We start from the raw sequence: 23484 nt of genomic DNA, 5'->3' as shown, positions 1-23484 counted from the left end.
CTGTAGGTGAAAATGATTGAGTAGGACCAACTGTATATACTTTGACCTGACAGAGTTAAAAAGATAGGTCCTTTGCTTGGGTCCATTGCTTATATTGCATATATTTTCCCCCATTTTTCTGTGTGCTTTTGACCTCACGGTGCTCTTCAATATAAAGGGGTTTTAATTTTTGACATGGTCAAGTCTGACGTTCTCCCTTTGGGGTCAAAATTATAGTATTATTCTTTATGATTTCTAGGAAAGAGGACCCCAGAATCTCCTGGACCAGAAACTGAAAGGGAATGGACAGAATTTAGAGTTTGAATAAGGAGGGCCGGGTGTATTTGTGGAGAAAACCCAAGCACCTAAATTAAGCACTCTGCCAAGTCAACATTCTCTCCCTATTGCTAGTGAATAGGGAAAAGTACATGTTACAGGATGCAAATATCCTGGCATACATTGAAGACACTAAGTAAATTCCAATCTGGGAATGTGACAAAACATTAAGATCCGATCATTTGCAATTCCATTTTTAAAACATAAATGTAAATTTAAAAAGACACATTTCTTATTGAAGGCTCACTGGTGATCCCTCTTGTTTAAATGGATGGGATAAAAATAACAAGGCTTCTCTGAATTTGTTTTGTTATAAGAAGCACCAAGATGCAGACACGTAGGTATGCAATTGCCAGTGCATTTCAGGAGGGGCCATGTTACAAGAGAATTTTTCTCCACCATTGAGATGGCATGCCTTTTAACCACTTCATTTCTGAGACCACATTCATGAAGATTACTTGCCCCAGGGGAGACTGAGCCAAATACATTAACTGATAAGAGCTTTTCATGTGAGACGAATCCACAGGTGACTTAAGTCCCCGATCCATGACCCATTCCAACTTCTCACCATTGGCCCCCATTTGAGCCTTTTCCCAAACAACTTACGGCAGTTTTCTTGTATTAAGTCAATGATTTCACAAGATTGCTAGAAAGATGGAAAAAGAGAGAAAAGTAAAAGGTATTTAATGTGAAGCATATTCCTTCTTAACCCTAGGACTTAGAAATGTTATATGTGTGTTATCAGTGCCTTTCTGAAGCTTTTTAAGCTATAATCAAAAACCAAAAAATTGTTACAGCACATGAAACTATCCAGAAGTTATACTTCTAGACACAGCAGATATTTAAAAACATTTAAAATATATTTTATATACAACACAGTGTTCGTATTATTAGAGATAGGTAAATAAGGGGAATTCTTTATTTTTTTTTATCTGCCTCACAAAGCAGTGGAATCAAATTTGATTTTGAAGAAGTTTCAATCCAGAAATCTTGGCATAAAAGGCAAAGAAATGTCTTCAATTCTTGGATCTCTATGTCAGCAATTCTTGGAACAGTTCATTAGAATAACTGCCAAGACAAGGGCCCCTCACACCTCCCCTAGAATTCTGCTGTGTTCCTTTGATCTCTCCCCTCTGTTCTGTTCATCCCTTGACCCCATTACTTCTTGATTCTCATTTGTTCCCACTTCCTTCCCCCACAAAGTAGTATTTTTGTACTTGTGAGATAAAAAGCCATCATAGCTTCTGAGATTGTTTTCAGGTGTGTCACGAGACACGAAGACCTGTACTATACTATATGTTGGCTTATAAATACTTTATAAGCAACTTTTAAACTTTACAACAAGGCATATAGCACAGGGGTAGTAGCCTCAAAGTCTTTCCTTCCACCTGAAGTACTCAAAAACAACCAAATTCCTTCCACAATTTAAAATATTATCCGACTCTTTTCACTGATGTGATTCTAACATCTCTGAGTAAAGTTTATAGATCAACTTAAAGTACTAAAATAATTTACAAGAGGAGAAACTAAAGAATCTTCATAGATTTCTATTTGGTGAAAATGGAAAGCTTTGTATGCTAAAAAGGATAAGGCTTAGAATTAAAATGTTCACGTACCATCACATCTACCAAACCTTTGGCGCCCTTGATGCCCTGGAAAGAACAGATATGAGTTTAAAATGCAAGATTCTGAGGTACAAAGTATTATTCTCCAGAGTTGGCAAGAGATTCTGAGAAAGCTACCACAGTATAGCCCACTTTCTGACCTTTACTCCTGGCCCTGAAATTCTGACTCCTTAAGGAAGAAAGTTGGAATGTCTAGGAGGTGTGGCCCAGACCTCAGAATCCAGGATATCCAGGATTATGGTACATAAGGACCTTTAGAAGATCAGGTCATCTTGTGACCAAGCCACAGTATAGGATCCAATTCAGGAAAAGACCTTTCAAGATCTCAGGACCATTCATAGACAATTGTAAAGCAGACCTCATTCCCTATCCCTTCTCCCTATCCCTTCTCCTCAGGCTACTCACTGACACCCCATCTCTGCTCTTGTGCTGCACAAGTCATCCCTGGAAACCCTCAGAACAGATAAGCCTTACTGCAGCTACTCTGGGAGTCGAAGGACCCTTGCTTCTATTTAGATTCTACAAGGTAGTAACTTGTCATCTCGGGCAGATAACTATAATCTTCTCAGCCTTTGTTTTCTCAACTGTAAATGGCCACGTCCAGTCCTTCTGCTTCTAAGATTTTTGATTCTATGACTTTGTTGCTGCTCTGCAGTGAATGGTAAATGCAGTGAAAACACCAGGTTCAACCCAGGACTCACTCACTACACCATCCCTCACGAAATGACAGCCTAGCCTCATAGGATAAGGTGTGGCACAAAGTGACAAGAGCCCCAAAGTCTTTCCTTTCATACCAGATGAACTCCCAGGCAATTTTAAAAATATTTGTGGACCAGCAACATTGTTAGTTTAGTTAAGATTGTATAAATGTCATATTTTGTTAGGATTTCCTTCTAGTGTTTGCATAATGTTGTTACTCACCTTGTTTGCATTGATAAACTCACTGTCCAGTGAGTTTTATGTATTATGTATTTAGACATGTTTATAAATCTCCAGCCACTCTAATATCTTCCCCATGTTCAGGTAAAAAATATATACCGAATAAATATACTGTATCAGTTGATGTCCTCTAAAGCAAATCTGGCCCATTCCCTATATACATCCTCTAGTGCATCCTAAATGTTCATTTTTTCATTAAGATAGCTCTTTGCAAATTCTCATTTACTTTTACCCAGGGGTTGAAAATAGAAAGAAGAGTCAATGTTACCACTGGTCCTGGAGGGCCTTGGTCACCTGGAGTTCCAATAAATCCAGGAAAGCCAGCATTACCCTAAAAATAGCCAAACCAAAGGAATAAGCTTCTCCTCTTGAATACAACTTGATTAAAACCATCAGACCCATTTTAAGATACCAAGCTGTCATTATTTCTAAGGTCCCATGAGTCTGCTATGGACAAGTTAGTTTATGAACTGTATCAATGGAGTGAGACACCAAGACTAGAAAAGGAGGGGGCTCATTATGGGAGCCATCTAAATTGCCCCCTACATACCTAATCCAAGCCAACATGCGGACATACATACAGACACACAATTGAGTCCAAATTGACTCAATACCCAGTTGAGATTCCAGGTCGTATAATTAAAAGAATGCAGGAAATACACATTGAGGGCCTGGCAACAAGAGAAAGGAAAACTTCTTTCACCACCTTCTGGTCTTTGGAGTCTGAAAAAAGGTATGAGCTGAGCTTAGCTCACTGCTTGTCTTACAGGTATTTGAACTGACACAGCATTATCTGCGTGTAATTGATGCTTTATCTTTTTTTTATTTGAAACCAGAGAGATAAGTTTAGCTGAGCAGGGCAATATTAGCCAGCAGCAAACCAAGTTAGACATAGATCAAATTTTTCTTTATGTCCTTGCCAATGTGTGAAAATACCACTTATTGAGTGCTTAGATAATAAATATTCTCTTTCCTCTCTTCTGCACTGAACATTAGTCGTGTCCTTTTCCAAAAAGCTTTGCTCTCTAATGTCTATCAGCTAAACACTACCAGGGTTTTAGATATCCACAAGATTACTCTTTCTGAATAGAGTCACCAGTGATGGCAGCTTTTCAATATTGAGTCTTTACATCCTGAAGGAATGGATTTTTAATGGTAGACTACAAAGCACAGTGAAAACATGGCTCAAAGTCCACCAAGATGGCAGCCATATTCTTGAGATTCTAGTCCTAAATTAACAAAGAAAAATTTAAGGCTTGGAAGAATCTTGAAGAAACATCAGTGTTTACTCTGCAGCTAAAACAATGCCCTTCTGAATGATATCTAGACTTCACATAGATATTGATATTGTGTAACTGAAACTCCAACTTAGATTTTCTGTTATTATGGTTTGATGAGTCGCATTTGCATTTATAAGGTAAGTGAGAGTGGTATTAAGTGGGAGAGTGGGGTAGCCCAAGGGAGGTGTGGAATATGCACTGACTTAGGGGGACAATGGCCTTCCTGCTAAGTCCATTAAGTCAATAGAAATCTGCTCCTGTGAGCGGTGTCATGTGGGCCTCTACAGATCTTGGGAAATTCCTTTGGTTCTTACCCTCCTCCCTCTGACTCCCTTCGCCCCCTTCTCTCCTCGGTGGCCCGGGTCACCATCTTCTCCCTTAACAGAATCAAAAGCAGAGTGTTGAGTGTAAAGAAAAATAAGTACAAACAAATGACACATGCTGCATACCAGATGCCAGACCCCAAAAGATAGCTTCTTACTTGTGCACCAGGAGAGCCAGGAAATCCAGGTTCACCCTAGTGTCAGAAAAGAGATAAGGTCTTGTTTACTGTCATGTGATTAAGTCTTTCTTTCACATTCCTCCGAGAAAAAGAATAAATTATAATTTTGAGAAAACAGACTCAAAACAGGTGCCAGGAAAAACAACTAGAGCAACAGTTGTTATCTTGAACTACTCCCAAGTGGCCATATTTTATTTTTATAATTCAAAGTGAAACAACTTGCAAATGACTTTTACAAATTCTTCCACTTCCTTGATATATTATGTAATGGAACTTCCTTCTTAAACAATTTTTTATCTGTTGGTCTAAATATCCAGAGGTCTGACCCAATGGAAACCAAAGGAAAGGGGACCAAACAGACTGGTGGGAAGCAGGTGCCCATTATCAGATCAAAGGCACACTACAAAGCAACTGTTCATTCAACAAATATTTATTTAGCACCTATGTGCCAACCACTGTTCTAAGCACTGGGAATTCAGCACTGAACAGAACAAAGACCCTGCTATCATGGAACTTAACTGCTAGTAAGGAAGAAAAGTATGTCAGGGAGAGAGAAATGCTATTCCAGAAAGGAGATTAAAGAATAAAGAATGATATGGATGGGGTTAGGAAGAGGGTCATTATTTTATATGAGGTGGTCGGACAAAGCTTTTTGGTAAAGGTGGCATTTGGGCCAAGACCAGCAGAAATCAAGAAAGCCAGCCAAACAGTTATCTGGGAAAAGAGCATTCCAAGCAGAGGGAAGAGTGTATGAAGAATCCTGAGGCAAGAATATGAACCTGTGCTGTGTTTGAGGAACACGGAAGCAGAATAGGGGGAGGGGAGGAGGCGAAGATAATGTCAGAGAGTTCACAGAGGGGCCAGATTATATAGAATCCTGTAGGCCATGTTTACAGTGGGGTTAATTCTGAATGACATCAGAAGGCATAGCTGGACTTTGAGTGATCTAACTATGCATTTAAAAGATGGCTCTGGGGGTACCTGACTGGCTCAGTCAGTATAGCATGTGACTCTTGATCTTGGGGTTGCAAGTTCAAGTCCCATGTTGGGTGTAGAGTTTACTTGAAAATAAAATATTTAAAATACAAAATAAAATTTAAAAAAATAGGGCTCTGGCTGCTACATGGAAGACTAACTAGATGAGGCAAGAGTAGAAGCGGGGAGAACATTTAGGTGGCCACTGCAGTAATCCAGGTGGAAATCATGCTGTCTTGGCCCAGAGGGTGGCAGCGGTGGTGGTGAGAGGTGATGAGAGGCTGCACGTATTTGGAGGGTGGACTCACCATTATTTGTTGATGGATTAAATATAGGGGGTGAGAGACAGACATTTGTTAAAGATGGGGAAATGTCTGCCTTGAGCAATCGGCAGGAGGGAGGCTCCACCCCCTGAGATGGGGAAGGCTGGAGGAGAGGCAGGTTGTCAGGGCAATTGTTTTGGCTGACCAGATGTTTGATGAAATTAAAGGATTAGTGTTAATTCTTTGGTTGACAATGTATTGTTGTTATTTTATTTTACTAGTTTTTTGAGTAGGCTGCACACCTAATGTGGGGCACAACACGGAGCTTGAACTCATGGCCCTGAGATCAAGACCTGAGCTGAGATCAAGGGTCAGACGCTTGACAGACTGAGCCACCCAGATGCCCCTGTGGTTATGTTTTTAAAGAATTTTTTAGAGATGCAACTTGAAATATTTACTCATGGAATATATGATATCTGGGATTTGCTTCAAGATAATTGGGATAAAGATATATGTGTCGTGGAATACATAAAAAACAACATTAAATTGGTCGAGGTTTTTTATTCTTTGAGCTAGGTGATGGGTACATGGGGATAGGTGTCATTATATTAGTCTCTCCACTTGTACACGTGTTTGAATTTTTCCAGAATCAAAGGTTAACAAACAAAAGAAGAAGAAGGAAGGAAGAGGAGGAGGCTGTTTGGGGACATGCCAATTTTAAGGTGGAAACATATTTAGACGTTTAAGAGTATGGTCCAAGCTGGAGAAATACACTGGAGATCACAGGATAGATGATACTTGATGCTATGTAACTGGATAAGGTCACCTGAGAAGTGAGTAAAGAGGGAAGTAAGAGAAGTAGAAAGATAGATCCCTGAGTTTTCTAATAATTAGAGGTCAAGAACATTCCAAAGAAACTGAGAAAGAGCAGTCAGCAAAAAACAAGTGAGTGGGCTGGTCTGGACGATGAGAGAGGAAAGCTTTCAAGAATAAGCTCCTGATCCCCTTTGTCAAATTCTGCTGAGACATGGAGTATGATGTGGGCAGAGAAGTGACCAATGGATTCAGCACCATGGGTTTCACCTTGACTAAAGGTGTTTAGTCGTTGCGCGGGCAGAGCCGAGGGGTGAAGGCTCAATTGTCACCAGTTAGAGAGAACCAGAGGAAAGAAAGTGGAGTTTCTCAACCTCAGCACTACTAACATTTTCGACCTGACCATTCTTCTTTGTTGTGAGGGGCTGTCCTGTGTTTTGTAGGATGAAAAATATTATCTCTGGTCTCTACTCACTAGGTGCCATTTGCATCCCTTCCCCTGGCGTGACAACCAGAACATCTCCTAGAGGGTAAAATCACCCCTGGGTGAGAACCACAGATCTAGACCTACTCTTTCAAAGAATTTTTCCAGAGAGGAAAGGGACAATGGTACTGTGTAGTTAAATGAGTGTTTTTTTTATTGTCTGTTTGCTTGTGGGAGGGGTGATATTCCCACTTCTTTGTATACTGACAGGAATGATCTGTGGAGAGGGAAAAACATTACAGAAGGGAATTGCAGAAGGGAAAGGACCCAGGAAGGAAGCAAAAGGGGAACAGAGTGCAGCCCATGAGAGAAGAGATCAGTCTTAGACAAGGGCATGGACTCTTATCCACAGCAGGAGGAGGGAAGGCAGGGCACAGAGGCTGGCCTACGCAGTGGCAGATGTATGTAGAGGTTCTCTGCTCACTGCTCCTATTTAATTAATGAAACAAGAAGCACAATCACCTGCTGAAAACGTGGGAGAGAAAGCAGGTCTTGGAAGTCTGAGGAGAAGGGAGCAGGGATGAATCAATTGATTCAGAGAGGAAAATGAACAGAGAAGGGAATGGTAGCCAGCTGGCCAAGCAGCAATAGGGCTATTTAAAGTGAGGTCATGAAGCCTTGCCAGGAAAAACCCATGCAATGTGGACTGAATCCATGATGTTAGCCATACCACAATAAGCATAGGCTGCTTTGAATGTAGTACCAGGGCTGGTATGTGGCTTAAAACGTGAACATTTGAGGGGGGCCTGGGTGGGTCAGCCAGTTAATCACCTGATTCTTAATCTTGGCTCGGGTCATAATCTCACGGCTCGTGACATCAAGCCCCATATCCAGCCCTGCGCTGACAGCGTGGAGCCGGCTTGGGATTCTCTCTCTCTCTCTCTCTCTCTCTCTCTCTCTCGCTGCGCGCTCCCTGCTCGTGTGCACTCTCTCTGTCTGTCAAAATAAATAAAATAAACTTTGAAAAACTGGACATTTGAATTCTACCCAGAATTCCCCTGCTATGCAAACTCTCCCCTAGAGAAGAAAGACTTAATTTGCCAGGGTGGAGCTCCAATGGGCTAGCTTCTACACTCAGCTCTGTCTCTAAGCAGCTGTGTGACCATCGGCAAATCACTCCATTTCTCTACGTCTCAATTTTCGTATCTATAAATCAAAAAGGCTGAACTAGATGATCACCAAGGCACCCATGGTTCGTCATTGCGCAGATATTTACTAAGAGCCTACTATGTTTTGGGCATGTATACACATTAATTATACTAAGGGCAATATCCTGATCAATAAAATGGCAACAGTGTCATCCAGGGAAACAAGACAATTGCAGGGTTAAGTAGCTGGGCATCACTAAACATCCTAGTGATTTCTTATGTTGTGAAACAATAAATGGTAACTCGCAGACTGAAGCACTCAGAATAACTGTGGCTATTGACATTTGATTTGTTCAACAGTCTTCATGTGATTTCCATTCTTAAAAACCTGTCAGTAACCCATTAACTACATGTTAAAATACCATATCCTTATGAGAGTAGAAATATTCAAATATACTTACTGAGTACCTACTCTGTGCCAGGCTCATTCAAGCAATACGAAATTGAATAAGGTGCAATCGACTGTCAAATTCACAAACTGGGAGGTAGCCAGATATGTAAGGATAAACCTCAATATAACCTCAATAGAAAGGGGCTACTATAGAAACATGACCAATGTGCGTGAGGAACACAGAGTATAGGACAACGAAATCTTTCCATGGGGGAGTCCAAGAAGGGTTCCACAAGGAAAAGTTGATACGTGAGTTGATCTGAGAAAATGTGTGAAAAAAGTCCAAAAGAGGGAGGTGTGTAAGGACATGCCTAAATAGAGTCAAGAGTGTTTGCAAAGACAGGAAATTAGGGAAGTTCCTGGCTGGGGTGGAAATATCTGGCATAGGTGGAAGATGAGGAAAGGAGTTCAAGTTTTAAATAAGGCAGTAACAAAATCAGCTTTTATTTTTTAAGGAGGGAACTCTGGCAGCTATAACATGTCATAAGCAGCATTTAGAAACCATTTCTGGCATACCACTTGGATAATAAAGACTTATTCTAGTAAAATTAAAAACAAATCACCGTAGTAGTTAGTTCAGAATACCCTGTAAGATAACCCTCACCTTTTTTCCCTTTCTTCCCGGATGTCCATATCCATCTGGACCAGTAAGACCCTAAGAAAATGACACAAGATGAATGGTAGAGTCATCTAGATCAATACTGGTTGACAATATTATCTGAACCCTTGGATTAATCAGCAGTGCAAGGAAGTGGAGAAGGCAGAGGGGCTTGGTGGAGGCTTATACTGTATCATAGGATAAACCCTCGGCTACCTTTATAGGATAAGGAGAGGATAAGTATTTAAAACTTGAAAAGTATTTTTTTTTCAATTTTAACCTCTTCTTTAGCAAGATTCTGTACCTCACCAAAATGATGCCACAGATGTAGGGAGCCACATCACTGTACAAAATCCCTCTTGACCTAAATTTCCTTTCTTTGCAGGGTAAAGTAACAAAGGAAGAAGCTCTAGAATTTGGCAAATCTCTAGAGATAAATGCAGATTTACGGAGGAAAAGACTGGGATGGAGGCAATAGAGTTTAGTGAATAAGTGCATAGGACGTATACCCAGACAGACCTGAATTTTCATTCCACTTCCAACACTGGTTGGAAGCAAGTTATTCTGGGGGGGGGGGGGGGGGGGGCGGTGCGGGCGGTGGAGGTGATGATGGCAGTGGTGGTGATCTTGGTCATGATGACGGTGTTCGTGGTGGAGGCAGTGATAGTGGAAGCAGAGGTGATGGTGATGACAACAATTATGAATATGTTAATGACACTACTGGGATCTTAGCATCTGTACATATACACAGTGAGCTTCCTATGACAAGGGATAAATTCAGAACCTTTTAGGTGCACCTTGCTGAATGGACAAAAACTGCACCCAAACCAAGCAGTCAACTGAGAACAATTTTAAGTTTTAAGCCACAAAGATCATTCCTATGGCCTAAGGGGGAAAAGCTTGAAACATTAGAAAAATGAAAAAGAATAAGATAAAGAAGATTGCCAAAGATGAATTGTTTGGGGACAAAAAAGATGCAAATGAGGTTCATTTGCTGTTCCTCCGTTTTCTCTCTGCTGAAGGACACACACAGCCTCGGGCACCTACAAATTTCAGAGATCCAAACCGCCTATCTTGGAGATAACCGCTTCTGACATTCCTGAAATGACACCTTCCAGAAAGGCATTGCTCCCCAGCTTCGTCTGTCCCAAGGAGAGACCGGTAGAAACAACCTTTGCGTTATTTTAAACCAGGAAATTTTAATAAAGTGGAACAGCATTAACTTCATCACCCGAACTGAGAGTAGATGCAGAACACTACTTATCCCATATTCCTTTTGACAGTAATCTTGTTCTATTTTCTCCCCCTTGCACATTTAATTTTAAGCTTTTTGGCCTGCTTTTTTCTTCTCCCCTTGCTAACAAATGCAATTTCAATGTTGAGTGCAAAACAATGGCAGGGTGTTCCCACTGTTGATGAAAGAAATCTCAAACATAGGAGCTGCAGGAGAGACAACATTTCTCCCTGTCATAAAGCTCATTCCAATAAAATGATGAATTGAAAATAGTCATAAAATAACTAACTGGCTCTCATGTTCAGAGGGATGGCTAAGGTCTAAATGCAGAGCCCCGTCTCTGGGAGCATTATCAAGTAAACCTTTGATGATCCTTGGTCTCCAAAGGTTATTTCTATGTTCTGGGTAATTGAGGCCATGCACTTAAAAGTCTGCAAGTCTGAATGCCTGTCTTATTTGTTTCCCTGGAAAAATTGTTTCATTGAACACATCTGTATTCCAAAAAATCTCAAATGCTTAGAAAACATCTTTGTCAAACAGATGAGGCTCACTGGCATATCCCTCTTCCACAACATGTGAGGAGGCAAAATAAATCCCAAGACATCTTTAGGTTCTTTATTTATGGGAGGAGTTTGAGAACCTTTGACTCTTTAGGGTCACAACAGCTCTGGCGATCATATCATATTTGTACCCCAAAATTCATCAGGAATATTCGAACTTTGTGTGAAACAAGAACAAATAACAAACAAGAAATTCAGCCGAGAGTCCAAAACAGAGAAGCCAGACTTACAGATTGCCCTCTGAGTCCTTGTCGACCCCGTGGGCCTGTGGCTCCTGTGTCACCAAGATCTCCCTTTTGTAACAAAAGGTAAACATGAAGTTAATTTTTTCCTATGAGTTCATGCAGTTTTATGTCATTTTCCTTAGAGAGTTTACAGTCACCCTTATTCAGGTCCCGTTGCCAACACCATACAGTCTAAGGTGAGTATCTTCCTCTGGACTTTGTTACACAGAGATTACTAACAAATATAGTGGAGATTTGGGCACTGAAAATTAGTGAAATGAGGTATATGGCATCCATGACAGAATTTTATATTTTTCTGGCTTTTTCTAGGTGTGAATGTAAGACTATGTTTGTAGAGAACCCATATATTTATCTATTTATTGATATGTCTTTGCCTACTGATATAGGTGGCCATCTATCTATCTTTCTATATGTCAGTCTATATGTCTTTCCTTCTCTGTATCCACTGTCCAACTATAAGGTATAGTCAATACCATCACCAATGATATCAAAAACTCACACTGGAAATGATCACATACGGAGAGATTCACATGAGAATACCCAAGTTACAAGAAAAAAAAACAAAAAAAAGATGTGTTCTCTAGCATTTACCTTCATTCCTGTTGGTCCCGCTTTCCCTTTTGAACCAACTGTCCCTGGAGGCCCAGGAATCCCCTACAACAAGACCACAACTAAAATCACCTCAAGGGCCACAAGGTAACTCCCTGACTCTCTTGTTATTATCGAAATGGTCTGGAACTGGTAATATACTCATAAATCACCTTTAGTGTTTTATACGATTAATTGTATCCTTCAACATACAAAATACTTCATATACACGTTTAATGTCTGGGCTGGTGGTGGGGTGGGGGAGAAGGAGGAAGGCGTTCTATGTAAGAGGCCACATCTACCAAGCTCTGAGCACTGGAGCGATGATCTGGCTACTAGAGGGAAAAACGCCGTTTGATTAAGAGATCAGGAAGACAAACACCTAGACTTTCACCTGCTCCAAACAGAAAATATTATCAAAAGAGAATGAAAATAATACAATCGGTACAAGGCTAGACTTTTTCTGATCGAGAGTTAATAAGAACAGAACTAGGGCATAGGCTATCCTGGAGCTGCTATTTTGATTCTCCAGATTGAGACGCTTATCCCTAACTTAAACCATGCTGCTCAGAATTTAAGCTATGTCAAATGCTCCCATCATCAGGAAGCCACTTGTAATCATCTGTCTCAATGTGGTCTGACGCTTCTATGAACCACTGGGAGACTGGGTCAGGAGTAGAAGGGGCACTAGAAAGAACAAGTTGGAAGCCAATTCCACCACATACCGTCCTCATGACAAATCATTTTTAATCCCTTTGAGCCTCGGTTTCCTTATCTATAAAATTAGGATAGTAACGCTTCTTTTTATGCTTGTGAGGATCATATTGGCCATTTATACCTCTGTACAGCTCTATTTTTCCTTGCACTATAGGTAAGGCACGATCAGTTTGTGTTAAACACCCTTGGGGCTCTAACCCAATCTCATTGATCACCATATTCCCACAATTTACCAGAATAGAAGGCGGTACAGCCAGTGATCAAGCTAGCTATTTCTAGAAACCCCTGATACCTACCAATTCCAGAACAAACAGTGTAGCTTTATGTTATTTATCCAGGAACACTCAGGTGTATGAATTGGCCACTGTTAATATGCAACTCTGCTGTAGTTTTTCGTTTTTCAAACGTACCTTAGCACCCAGTAAGCCTTTTGGTCCAGAATTTCCTGGTTGTCCTTGCCTTCCTCTTGGTCCCTGGTTCAAAGATGACATTAGAATTCAATCAGTGTTTATGGTCTATTTCCCATGTAACCACAAAGTCGCCTTGGTCACCAACGGGAGCACAAATCAAGGTGCCCTGACCCATCACTATCACATGTATCACACTTTATTCAGCAGCATCAGCACCAAAGCAACCCAGACTCACTCCATCTGAAGCACTGGATATGAGCCTTCAGCATCCATATTTGTGACCACCTCTGCAGTTGAATCTGATGAGCCCTAAAATCTCAGAACATTGCTTTTATATTTTAATACACCCAACTAGTTTTAAATCCTAAAAGGGGAATGAAAGGGGCTTCTGGGATATTGATCTCCTTTGAAAATTCAACCTTCTCTGTACACACACAAGGGCACATTTTGATTTTTTCAAGAACCAATAGTACCTTTAAGAAGCCTAATCGCACTGGACACGTTGCTGGGGAGTTACTCATTTTCTCCCCAATCTATTTTATTGTACTGATTTCAACACTAATTTTTCTCCAGCTTTTCTGAAAAAATGCTTTCCTATTAAAAGCATTGATCATGGCCTCTATACTCCTGGGTGAGGCATTGTAGTCTTCTATTTAAATACAGCATCATACCCACATCCCAGTGGGAGGTGAAATTAAGGAGAGGTTTTATTGATTATCTTGCTCATGGTTCACAAAACAACATGTTCCCCTTGTGTTCAGCAGTAGGATAGAGTGAATATAAAAGAGAAAGCCAGGACACAACAGTGGCAGGGGGTCCAAATTTGAATTAAGCCAGCGATCAAAATGAAGGCAAAAATATATCTCTAGGTTGTTTTCCCCTATGTTCAGACACTCTTCTATCATAAAATAAATACAATCCCTAATTACACTTTGATTACCCATTTCTTCCTTTAGTACCTTTGTCAAGTCAAAAAACAACAGAAACCTTTCAAAGTTATCACCTGACACTCATAGAATTTTTAAAGTTATGGAGAATGATTCAATGTGTTAGTAAAATGTGTTGTTTTCAAGTTCTTCCACTTGATACTTGGGAACAATTGGCTTTTAAAAGAAAGATGTAGAACATGTTCCAGAAGGGTTTACAGAATGACAGATTTGGGTTATGCTTAGAAGATTCCAAAAGAACTGGACGGGGAAATTTAAATTTCCAGTTATCACTGAATCCTTTACAACACCCTGCTTGAGGGCAAGACTCTTCCTGGCCTTAACGTCCTTCTTGAAGGTCCCACGCCTATTAGCAAAGTGACTTATGTATTACAGATACTCAATAAACACTTTGCTGATTTTTTATGCCAAACTGAATAAAATTTTAATGAATTAAGTACTGTTTGAGTAAGTTCAATACGGTTTCAAAGGCAGTAATTAAGAGCACAGATTTGATAACTAGACTGCTTGAGTTTGAATCCCATCTTTATCATTTACTAACTGTGGGAGCTTGGCCACTTTACCTTACTTCTCTATCCCCCCCCCTCCACTTCTCTCTGTAAAATAGGGATAATAACCCCCCCATTAAAGGATTAAATGGGTTAATACAAGTGCTTAGGGCCATATTTAAGACATCTTAAGAATTCATAAATATTGCTATTAGGGTTCAACCTGCCCAGGAGAGAGATACACAATTTGCTTGGGAAAGGCCCTGGAAAAGAGGTATCCAAGTCCATTCTGATATATGTTAAATCCCCATCCAAGTATCTAAGTTATAATTTCAAACAAATATCCTTTAGCACTAAAATCAACTTCACTGATACAACCTGTGGGCCTGAGTGTCCAAGCTCTCCCGGGTAACCCCGTTCACCGGATTCTCCACGCATACCCTGTTAAAATGAACAAAACTTAGTGAGTTCACCAGGCACCCTTAGGGTTCCTATTGAAGGCAGGCTTCCCTGCAATATGTCATTTGACAGCCACAAGAGAAAGATAAGAAAGATTTGATTGTCTGTGCTCAGTTCTCTTAGGATATGGAATGTGAGAAGATATGGGGGGAGGGGGCTCCACTTATGTTGCAAAGCCAGATTTTTTTTCAGTCTTTGCATGACTCTTTCCAATGTCTTAGCTTAGTGATAGAAGCAAAAACACCTTGTTTAAACAACTCAAGCTCCCATTTGACATAATAACGGGTTCCTAAAAGCCCATCCATTCCTTTTAAGGGATATGGGCTAAGTATTCACTGGTGTTAAGGACTCTTATCCCACGTGAAGGAACTCAGAATGTTGAACACAGCAACAAGCGTGACATTCTGGGGGAAGGCACATGAAGCACAAAGAGAAAGGGCAGAAACCTGACTTTAAAACCCTACGGGTTCTTGTGTGGCGCCTGGGTGGCTCAGTTGGTTAAGCGTCTGACTTTGGCTCAGGTCATGATCTCACAGTTTGTGGGTTTAAGCCCTGTGTCGGGCTCTGTGCTGACAGCTCAGAGCCTGGAACCTGCTTCCGATTCTGTGTCTCCCTCTCTCTCTGCCCCTCCCCTGCTCATGCTCTGTCTCTGTCTCAAAAATAAATAAAACATTAAATTTTTTTTTTTCTAAACCCTATGGGTTCTTGAAACAAAACCAAAAATAAACCCTATAGATTCTTACAGGATTAAGCTGGCTCTCTGGGCAAAGGGTGAGCCCTTAACATGATTCGTCTAATAACTGACTTCATTTCTCCCTCGTATTAAAAGTTTCACTTCTACAGAGAAGATACATTTTCTAAGATTGAAGATAATACCCATTTTGTGAATTATTCTGCCTTCTTTTTCATGTTGCTCATGTGTCGGAAAGGCTACTAATTATTCATAGATTTGCAAAGAGAAAAAACCTTAAAGTGAGAATTAATCACTGTGTAGGTCAATTCCTCGTGCTTCTTAAGTTTTTAAACTGTTCAGGTAAATAGGAAGCACTCCTTTTTTTTTAAGTTTTTTTCTTAAATGTGTATTTATTTTTGATAGAGCATGTGAATGCACATGAACAGGGGAGAAGCAGAGACAGAGGGAGACAGAGAGTTCCAAGCAGGCTCTGCGCGGTCAGCACAGAGCCCAACATGGGGTTTGAACTCACGAACCGTGAGCCAAAACCAAGGGTCTGATGCTTAACTGATTGAGGCACCCAGGCATCCTGGGAACCACTTGTCTTAATCATTATCGTTATCTTATTCTGCTCTTTAAAAGTTGACTTCTAGATTTACGAACATAGCTAAGTTTTAAAAGGACTGTAGCTAGAAATTTTGAAATAGGTTGTGAAAATCTTTGCACATCACATTAGTGACATTCAGAGTGCAACATCCTGAAAACAACTTGGTTCTATATAGCCAAGTTCAAACTCTTGTTATACGTCCACGCTTGTACATTTATATTAAGGGAATCATTTCAGCAAAGCAAAAGCAAGAACAAAACAAAAAAACCTGTAATACAGTTTTTCTTTTCATCACTAACCACAATATCTAACAAAACAGAAATTATCTAAATGCTTAACATAAGAATAGTTTAGCAAATAGTTGTTCTTCTACAGAGTATGCTATAATATATTTAAATAATAGGATGATTTGAAAACAGAAAAGCAGACTATAACATAATATATTCATTATAATAACTCTTACTATCTATCTCTTACAGGAAACAAACATGAAAATAATTGCAGGAAGCTAGTGAGCTTACACTTTAAAAATGATATTCTTTTTTTAATTTTTTTTAACATTTATTTATTTTTTTTTTAATTTTTTTTTCAACGTTTTTTATTTATTTTTGGGACAGAGAGAGACAGAGCATGAACGGGGGAGCGGCAGAGAGAGAGGGAGACGCAGAATCGGAAACAGGCTCCAGGCTCCGAGCCATCAGCCCAGAGCCCGACGCGGGGCTCGAACTCACGGACCGCGAGATCGTGACCTGGCTGAAGTCGGACGCTTAACCGACTGCGCCACCCAGGCGCCCCTAACATTTATTTTTTATTGAGAGACAGAGACAGAGCATGAGCATGGGAGGGGCAGAGAGAGGAGGAGACACAGAATACGAAGCAGGCTCCAGGCTCTGAGCTGTCAGCACAGAACCTGATGCAGGGCTTGAACTCACAAAACCGTGAGATCATGACCTAAGTCAAAGTCAGACACTTAACTGACTGAGCCACTCAGGCGCCCCTAAAAATGATATTCTTAATTAAAGTTTCCCCTTATTGCCAAAATAATCTATGCATTGACTTGTCTGCCATAATACAATATTTTCCATAAACAAAATCTTATTTAAATTTTCAATGTATTCTACATCTTGTAGATGTCAGCATATCTAATTTTATAGACAGTAATGAGCCATATTTTCCCCAGATCCAAGGGATGCTGTAATCTGGAATTCAGCACCTTTGGAAACTATAATCTTCCAACACTACTTGCTCATCGTTAGCAAGTCACAGCCTCAAAAACACAAATGAATCTATGCGACCAATGTTCCAACACTAGGTTAACTAGCAAACTATTGACATGTTAGATAAGTCCGCTTCAATATGATTTTATCTCTTATTTAAAAAATCAAAGCTTGAATAGGAAAAAGAGCAGACAACTAGAGGGATTCATCAAGATTACAATGTGTTAAATGGAGAGGTCTCCTATTAAAGACAGTAGTTTGCTCACATTTTTCTCTGCTCCCAAAATGAGCGGTTACTGTTCCACAATCTTTCCCAATAAGAAAACAGAGCAGAGGCCCAAGCAGCAATCGGTCTGAATCAGAGCAGGAGGTCAGAAGGCCAGAAAGGAGAAATCCAAGAGAAATAAACCTCACATGTTTGAATATACTAGGAGGTTACTGGTTTTGTCAAAGAGCTTTATAATTAACTGGCAAAGTTAATTTACAAGCAAATGAGGAGAAAGAGTACCTCAGAGAAAATAAGAGTTATATAGCTGCAAATAATATTTACCTAGCAATCGTATGAACAATGAACAGTCTTGACCAAAAGTGGAGAAAGTAAGTATCTCGCAAGATGAGTTGTGGGAAGTGTAAGAAGGAGATGGATAGGTTAAGAAAAATCTTGGGGCGCCTGGGTGGCGCAGTCGGTTAAGCGTCCGACTTCAGCCAGGTCACGATCTCGCGGTCCGTGAGTTTGAGCCCCGCGTCAGGCTCTGGGCTGATAGCTCGGAGCCTGGAGCCTGTTTCCAATTCTGTGTGTCTCCCTCTCTCTCTGCCCCTTCCCCGTTCATGCTCTGTCTCTCTCTGTCCCAAAAATAAATTAAAAACGTTGAAAAAAAAAATTAAAAAAAAAAAAAAAAAAAAAAAAAAGAAAAATCTTTATCCCCCCCTAGCAAGAAATCAATAGAACAACATCCCAAACTGAAAACCAAGAAATACCAAAGTAACCATGCTGTTTAGAGAAACGACAATAATACCAGAAGGACTTAGCCCGCAGTGAGTTGCTCCTGAAGAGCTGGGAAGAATGGACAGGGAGATAATGCAATCTGACTTCAAATATATGCACAGGCTTCACTCTGATTTAAATTAAATTTAAAATAACACAGGAGATGGGGGCGGGGGAGCACGTAGGTGACCTGGTTGGTTAAGGTGTAACTCTTGATTTCCACTCAGGTCATGATCTCACAGTCATGAGATCAAGCACCGTGTTGGGCTCTGTGCTGACAGCGTGAAACCTACTTGGGACTCTCTCTCTCTCCCCCACCCCTCTCTCTGTCTCTCAAAATAAACCTTAAAAAAAACCCACAGGAGATGAAGTGACATAGGGAAAGAAAAATAACCATGACCCAGCTGAACAGAGAACCCACTGTTAATGGATATTTAGATAAACGATATGTAGTGTCACAAAAGAATTAAATGATTCAAAAGTAGGAAATTCCTTCCACTGCCTAGAGCCACTTAATTTCTCCAAAACAGTCTATTTCTTTCTGCCTTTTGGGGATAAAAACAGTAAGATAAAATGATAGTTCCAGACATTATTTATTTCATAAGTATTAAAACCAAATTAACAGGAAATATCTATTTAAGAACTTATTTCAAATCCTAGCATTTTATGAGAAAAAAACATTTCACTTGGTGTCAACAAAACTTGTTTGGATTTTTGAGACTTGAAATTTCTTAACATCCGTGCTTTTCCAACACTGTTGTAATAAAGACACAGGAGTCACATCTTCTTTGTACCTCGGAGGTCATTGCCCAACACACACACACACACACACACACACACACACACACACACACACTTGGGCTCAGAGTTGACATAAATCAATCTGTGATTTTCCTCCATCACTAAATCAGGACGATGCTAGAAAAAATAATACCAGCAGAGCATGACCACACTGTATTAGAGAGAAGTCTACATAATAAACTTATTTTGTAAAAAAATTCCAAAAGGATCCTGATCTTTGGATTTGAATCCAGCTCTACCAATTGTTATTAGTATGTGGCCTCTGACAAGTTCTGCTAAACCATATTTTCTCTCTTATTCATAAAAGGGAACCAATGATGCTCATAACTCTGAGGGTTGTATAAAGGTTTACAGAAGGTGATAAAAATAAGGTATAATGCAGTGACTGGTGCTAGATAATTGCTTAGTAAAATACAATTCCCCCACAGAGATATCCCCTTATCCCACCCTCTAATCGCATCCTTCCCATTTGGATAAATGGTAAAAGCTCGATCTTTTTCCTTCATTTAGGGACCATGCAATCCCCTTAAGCACTCATAGGAAGCCCCACTTCTTTACATGGAAAGATCATTATTTCAGAGGTAAAACCATTTTTCACTAAGGTATTAGCTTCTTTTCAATCTAAATGAAATACTCCAGGTTGGAGGGGAAGCAGGAAACCATAAAAACTTTGTCTTCTTCATGGAAAAGGTCCCATGAAAACCTCTCAGTGATCTTCCTGCAATCTCAGACAGCCCAGCCAGCACTCCCCTTGACCTCAGAGAGAACTCTTTAAAGTAGCCATACATGCGGAACGTAAAGCAAGTCTTTGCGGAAAGCACTGACCTCCAGCCCTGGCACACCACGTCTTCCTTTTGACCCCTAAGAACAGAAGGGAAGCAAAGACCTTAGAGAAAGAAACAACCCAATTTTCACCCCAGCCTACCTCCCTCTTCCACACAAGCAGGTGAAATTCAACCCAAGAGTGGTTATAGTTACCTGAGGGCCAACATTTCCAGGTTCCCCCTGAGGTCCGTCAAAACTAGACCTTCCCTGAAAAGGAAGAAGTAAAGGGAATATAAGTTTCGATGTCTACATCCTTCTGGATTTACTCTTCAGACATGGGCTCTCTAATACAGAAGCCACTAGCTACATGTGGCTATTAATTTTAAATTCATTAAAATTAAATTAAAATTTTAGCTTCTCAGTTATACTCGGCACATTTCAAGTGTCCAGTAACTACACGTGGCCAGTAGCTACCATATCAGCACAGATATAAAATATTTGATCTCAAAAAGTTCTGTGGGTCAGTGCTTCTCTAGAAGCAAACGGATTAATTCTGGTGTTCTAAAATATCCACACTGTAGGCAGCCTCCCCCAAAGATTGTTCATGGGACAACTCTTCAGGGTTCATCGTGCTGCGACAGTAGTCATACACGTTCCCCCAATGAGCTATGCTTAATATTTGAAAAATACTGGGATTTCCCTTTCTACCCATCCTATAGGTACAGAGTGGCAGACAGAAACAGAAGGTAGATGAACGTGTCTCTGCACATGTGGAGCGATCAGTATGCACAGATGATGGAGGGAGAGGTTTTACACACAGTCACGATGAGGAAGCTTTGTGCTGCTCTCACGTCTTTAAGCCCAGAAGTGGGAAAATAAATGGTGTCCAGAGAAAAAAATGAGTCCATCTTTCAGGAGAAACAGAAACTACCTTGGAAGCCAAGGAGGGACATTTTAGATACTCAGTAAAGTCCCATGCTAACTCAGTAAGAACACAGAAACAGGGTAAGAATGTGAAATACAGAAATAAAAGCATTTGAGCAAAGCTGTCCTTCCAACGGTTACTTATGATAGATTAGGTTCGAAAACAATATAAATATTCCACAACATGGAAGGAAGCGTTGATTAAATTATGGTAGGAACGCTTATTGAAATAGTATGCAACAATTACAAATTACGTTTGGGGCGCCTGGGTGGCGCAGTCGGTTAAGCGTCCGACTTCAGCCAGGTCATGATCTCGCGGTCCGTGAGTTCGAGCCCCGCGTCAGGCTCTGGGCCGATGGCTCGGAGCCTGGAGCCTGTTTCCGATTCTGTGTCTCCCTCTCTCTCTGCCCCTCCCCTGTTCATGCTCTGTCTCTCTCTGTCCCAAAAATAAATAAAAAATGTTGAAAAAAAAAAAAATTTAAAAAAAAACAAATTACGTTTATCAAAAGTTTATAAAGGAGAAAAAATGTGTTATAACATTCTTTTCAAGTATATTAAATTTGCTGAAAGAATAATTTATTCCAAATACAGAGAAAGATAAAATGACAGTTCCTCATTTCTTTATATTGTACTAGAACATTTTTTAATAAGCCAATGGGATCCTTATTTGACTTTCTCAGGGAAAGTAATTGCATCACCAAGTTAGGAACGTTCTGTAAACTTACTTTTTTTCTTGGTTACTGGAACTATTCATTTTTTTCTTTACATTTTACATCCTGTATTCCCAAATATCTATAGTGTTACTTTTATTGTAAAAAAATTTTTTAAATATAGTAGGCTGTATGAGAAAGGAGGCTTTAGACAAGGCACTCTCACAACTGGTCTAGATATAAAAAAGATTCTTTCTTAAAACATTTATCATTTTCTCACTTCAATAGTAGACAGTTTTTTGCAGCCAGCGTAGCAAAGGAATCATTTGGGCAGATGTTGGAATCATTGGGTAAAAGACTGTCGGGAAACAAGAAATTTACAACCTCAGTATCACTGCCAGATTACTTGATCATTACAAAGAGGGAAAAAGTGTGTTTACAATGGCTAAGTCTCATCAACAGCATCTTAATCAAGTGACCAAATTAATGTACCAGTAATGAGACAGCCAGACATAGTTTCTCTCCTGGTGACTGAGAAGGCTACAGCCTTACTTAATCTGCTGAAAAAAAATATTTAAACTGAATCTTATCATGAGGAAACAATCAGACAAATCCTAACTGAGGGATGTTTGGCAAAATAACTGGTCAGGAATGCCCATGTCACGGAAACAAAGGACTGGACAACAGCTGTGACTGAGGGATACTACTGAGGCAAGACAACTAAATATACCACACAGTCCTTGATCAGCACTCAGATCTTAGGCATCAGCATGTGTTTTGCACTGAGCCTTTACAGAAGCAGCCTGCACCCCAAGCAGCGAGAGGCCCCGCCAAGCTCCTTCCCTGGGGACCACACTCAGCATCTCAGCATCCAGCTGCCATAGCTTTGAACTCTGGGAGCATCCCTGCATCTCAATTTATTTGTTCATCCCTTAGCAAAATGTGTCCTAAGGTATCAGAGAAGCCTAGAAGAGGTTATTTTGGAGGGGTCTTGGAACACTCAAATATGTTTCCATATAAATTAATGGTAATTTTCTTCGCTGACTCCATTTCCGCTTCTGATTGGTTTCAGAGGAACTCTCTGCTTTCGCACAGCCAAGGAAACTTGTACCGAGGAAAGATTGCCCCCTAGAGGTCTATCTTCTAATGACACTTACCAACCTGGAATTTCAGCATTCCCAGCTATAGGCTTGTATAATTTGTGAGAGTGACTTCTATTACCCAAGTCTATTCAAAGAATATTTAGCACCCTTCTTTGAGCTCAGAATGGGAGTAGAAACCATGTGGAACACAAGTTCACTGTTACATGGCACCACCTCAGAGGGTTCCAATTTTTGTTTGCACACACAATTCAGGGATCTAGTGTTCTAAGTTAACCCTCAGCTGAAGTCAGTGATGGAGACCTCTGAAAACTGAGAGCATGAGACTTTCCCCATGGCTGGGGTGCTGTGATGCACACGGTACTGGACAATTTGTATAGAGGCCTGAGTTCTTTTCAGCTGTAAAACCATGAGCAAACCATGGAATCAAAGCTCAATTTATATGCCTTCCTTCCCATGACGCCCATTAACTCATGGGAACTTTGAAATGGTTTTTCTAACCTTCTCACCTTATAGATGAGGGAACTGGGACCCAGATGGGTTAAGGGTTGCTTCTCTTTGCTCAATTCCATAACTGATTGGCTATTCACAGGGCTCTCCAATCTCAACTCACCCAAGAGAACCCTCTCAATGGAGTTTGTCCAAAATAACTGTAATTCACAACAGGATGAGAAATTCTTGCAGCAAGGAGTTACAGTTTTCTCCCATAGTTACATAATAAGGATCTTGTTACAAACTGGATTTTACACAGGACCTGGCCATCCACAAAATGGATGCAACC

The 23484-nt window shown here is 40.3% G+C and overlaps 1 protein-coding gene across 2 annotated transcripts in view; it reads right to left on the bottom strand.

The window, feature by feature from the left end:
• Positions 1-23484, bottom strand: part of LOC131511817 (collagen alpha-4(VI) chain-like) — a 118662-nt gene that overhangs the window by 34861 nt on the left and 60317 nt on the right. For both annotated transcript variants that reach the window (XM_058729864.1, XM_058729865.1), the window contains exons 19-30: positions 20243-20296; positions 20090-20125; positions 14901-14963; positions 13088-13150; positions 11964-12026; positions 11358-11420; positions 9340-9390; positions 4641-4676; positions 4474-4536; positions 3148-3210; positions 1932-1967; positions 922-961 (exon numbers count right to left, since the gene is read on the bottom strand). In XM_058729864.1, coding sequence (XP_058585847.1) covers positions 922-961; positions 1932-1967; positions 3148-3210; positions 4474-4536; positions 4641-4676; positions 9340-9390; positions 11358-11420; positions 11964-12026; positions 13088-13150; positions 14901-14963; positions 20090-20125; positions 20243-20296 — 631 coding nt within the window. The remainder of the gene's footprint in view (positions 1-921; positions 962-1931; positions 1968-3147; positions 3211-4473; positions 4537-4640; positions 4677-9339; positions 9391-11357; positions 11421-11963; positions 12027-13087; positions 13151-14900; positions 14964-20089; positions 20126-20242; positions 20297-23484) is intronic.

Source organism: Neofelis nebulosa, chromosome 5 (assembly GCF_028018385.1).
Source record: "Neofelis nebulosa isolate mNeoNeb1 chromosome 5, mNeoNeb1.pri, whole genome shotgun sequence".
NCBI lineage: Eukaryota > Metazoa > Chordata > Mammalia > Carnivora > Felidae > Neofelis > Neofelis nebulosa.
The sequence above is the reverse complement of the archived record's forward strand: the minus strand, read 5'-3'. Positions and strand labels throughout refer to the sequence as shown.